This window comes from Merops nubicus, unplaced genomic scaffold (assembly GCF_000691845.1).
Source record: "Merops nubicus isolate BGI_N331 unplaced genomic scaffold, ASM69184v1 scaffold30105, whole genome shotgun sequence".
NCBI classification, from domain to species: Eukaryota; Metazoa; Chordata; class Aves; order Coraciiformes; family Meropidae; genus Merops; species Merops nubicus.
In genome coordinates, this window is record NW_008610788.1 from 4,799 (window position 1) to 5,386 (window position 588).

General features: G+C 64.1%; 1 protein-coding gene across 1 annotated transcript in view; it reads right to left on the reverse strand.

Moving 5' to 3' along the window:
• TRIM50 (tripartite motif containing 50) overlaps positions 1-370 on the reverse strand; it is a gene marked incomplete at its 3' end in the record, with an annotated part of 3,505 nt that extends 3,135 nt beyond the window's left edge. The window contains exon 1 of the mRNA XM_008941019.1: positions 1-370. This exon is cut by the window's left edge and continues 1 nt beyond it. Coding sequence (XP_008939267.1) covers positions 1-370 — 370 coding nt within the window.
• Positions 371-588: the final 218 nt, after the last annotated feature.

Here is a 588-nt window from a genome sequence, read left to right on the forward strand (position 1 = left end):
TGGGGTGCTGCGGGTGCCTGCCGATGGTGCCGCACAGCCCGCAGATCACCTCCCGGTCGGCCTCGCAGAAGAGGCTGAGGGGGTTGCGGTGGGTGGGGCAGGACTCCGGGGAGGGCTCTGCCTCCCCCCAGCTCTGCAGGGCCTCGATGACGCGGGCCAGCGTGACGTTGGGCGGCGAGGCCCCGCGGTCCACGCTCTGGCGGCACACGGGGCACAGGAACCGCCCCGCCGGCTCTCCCGAGAGAGACCCCACGCAGGACTTGCAGTAGGAATGCCCACACTGCAGCATCAGGGGCTCCTTGAACACCTCCAGGCAGATGGGACAGAGGAGCTGGTCCTCCAGCTCGTTGATGCTCATCTTCCGAGCCATCCTGCCAGCTTCCCACGGGAATCACGGGTGGGAGACCAGTCCTGTTGCAAGAGCAAGAGGGCAGAGAGGAGCAACCTGCTCTAGTTGCAGATGACTCTATGACTCTACGTCCCTGCTCAGTGCAGCGGGCGGCTGGAGTAGATGAGCTGTAAAGGTCCCTTCCCACCCAAATGAGTCTATGATTCTAGGACATCTGGAGAGGGTTTGGCGTGAGTTCA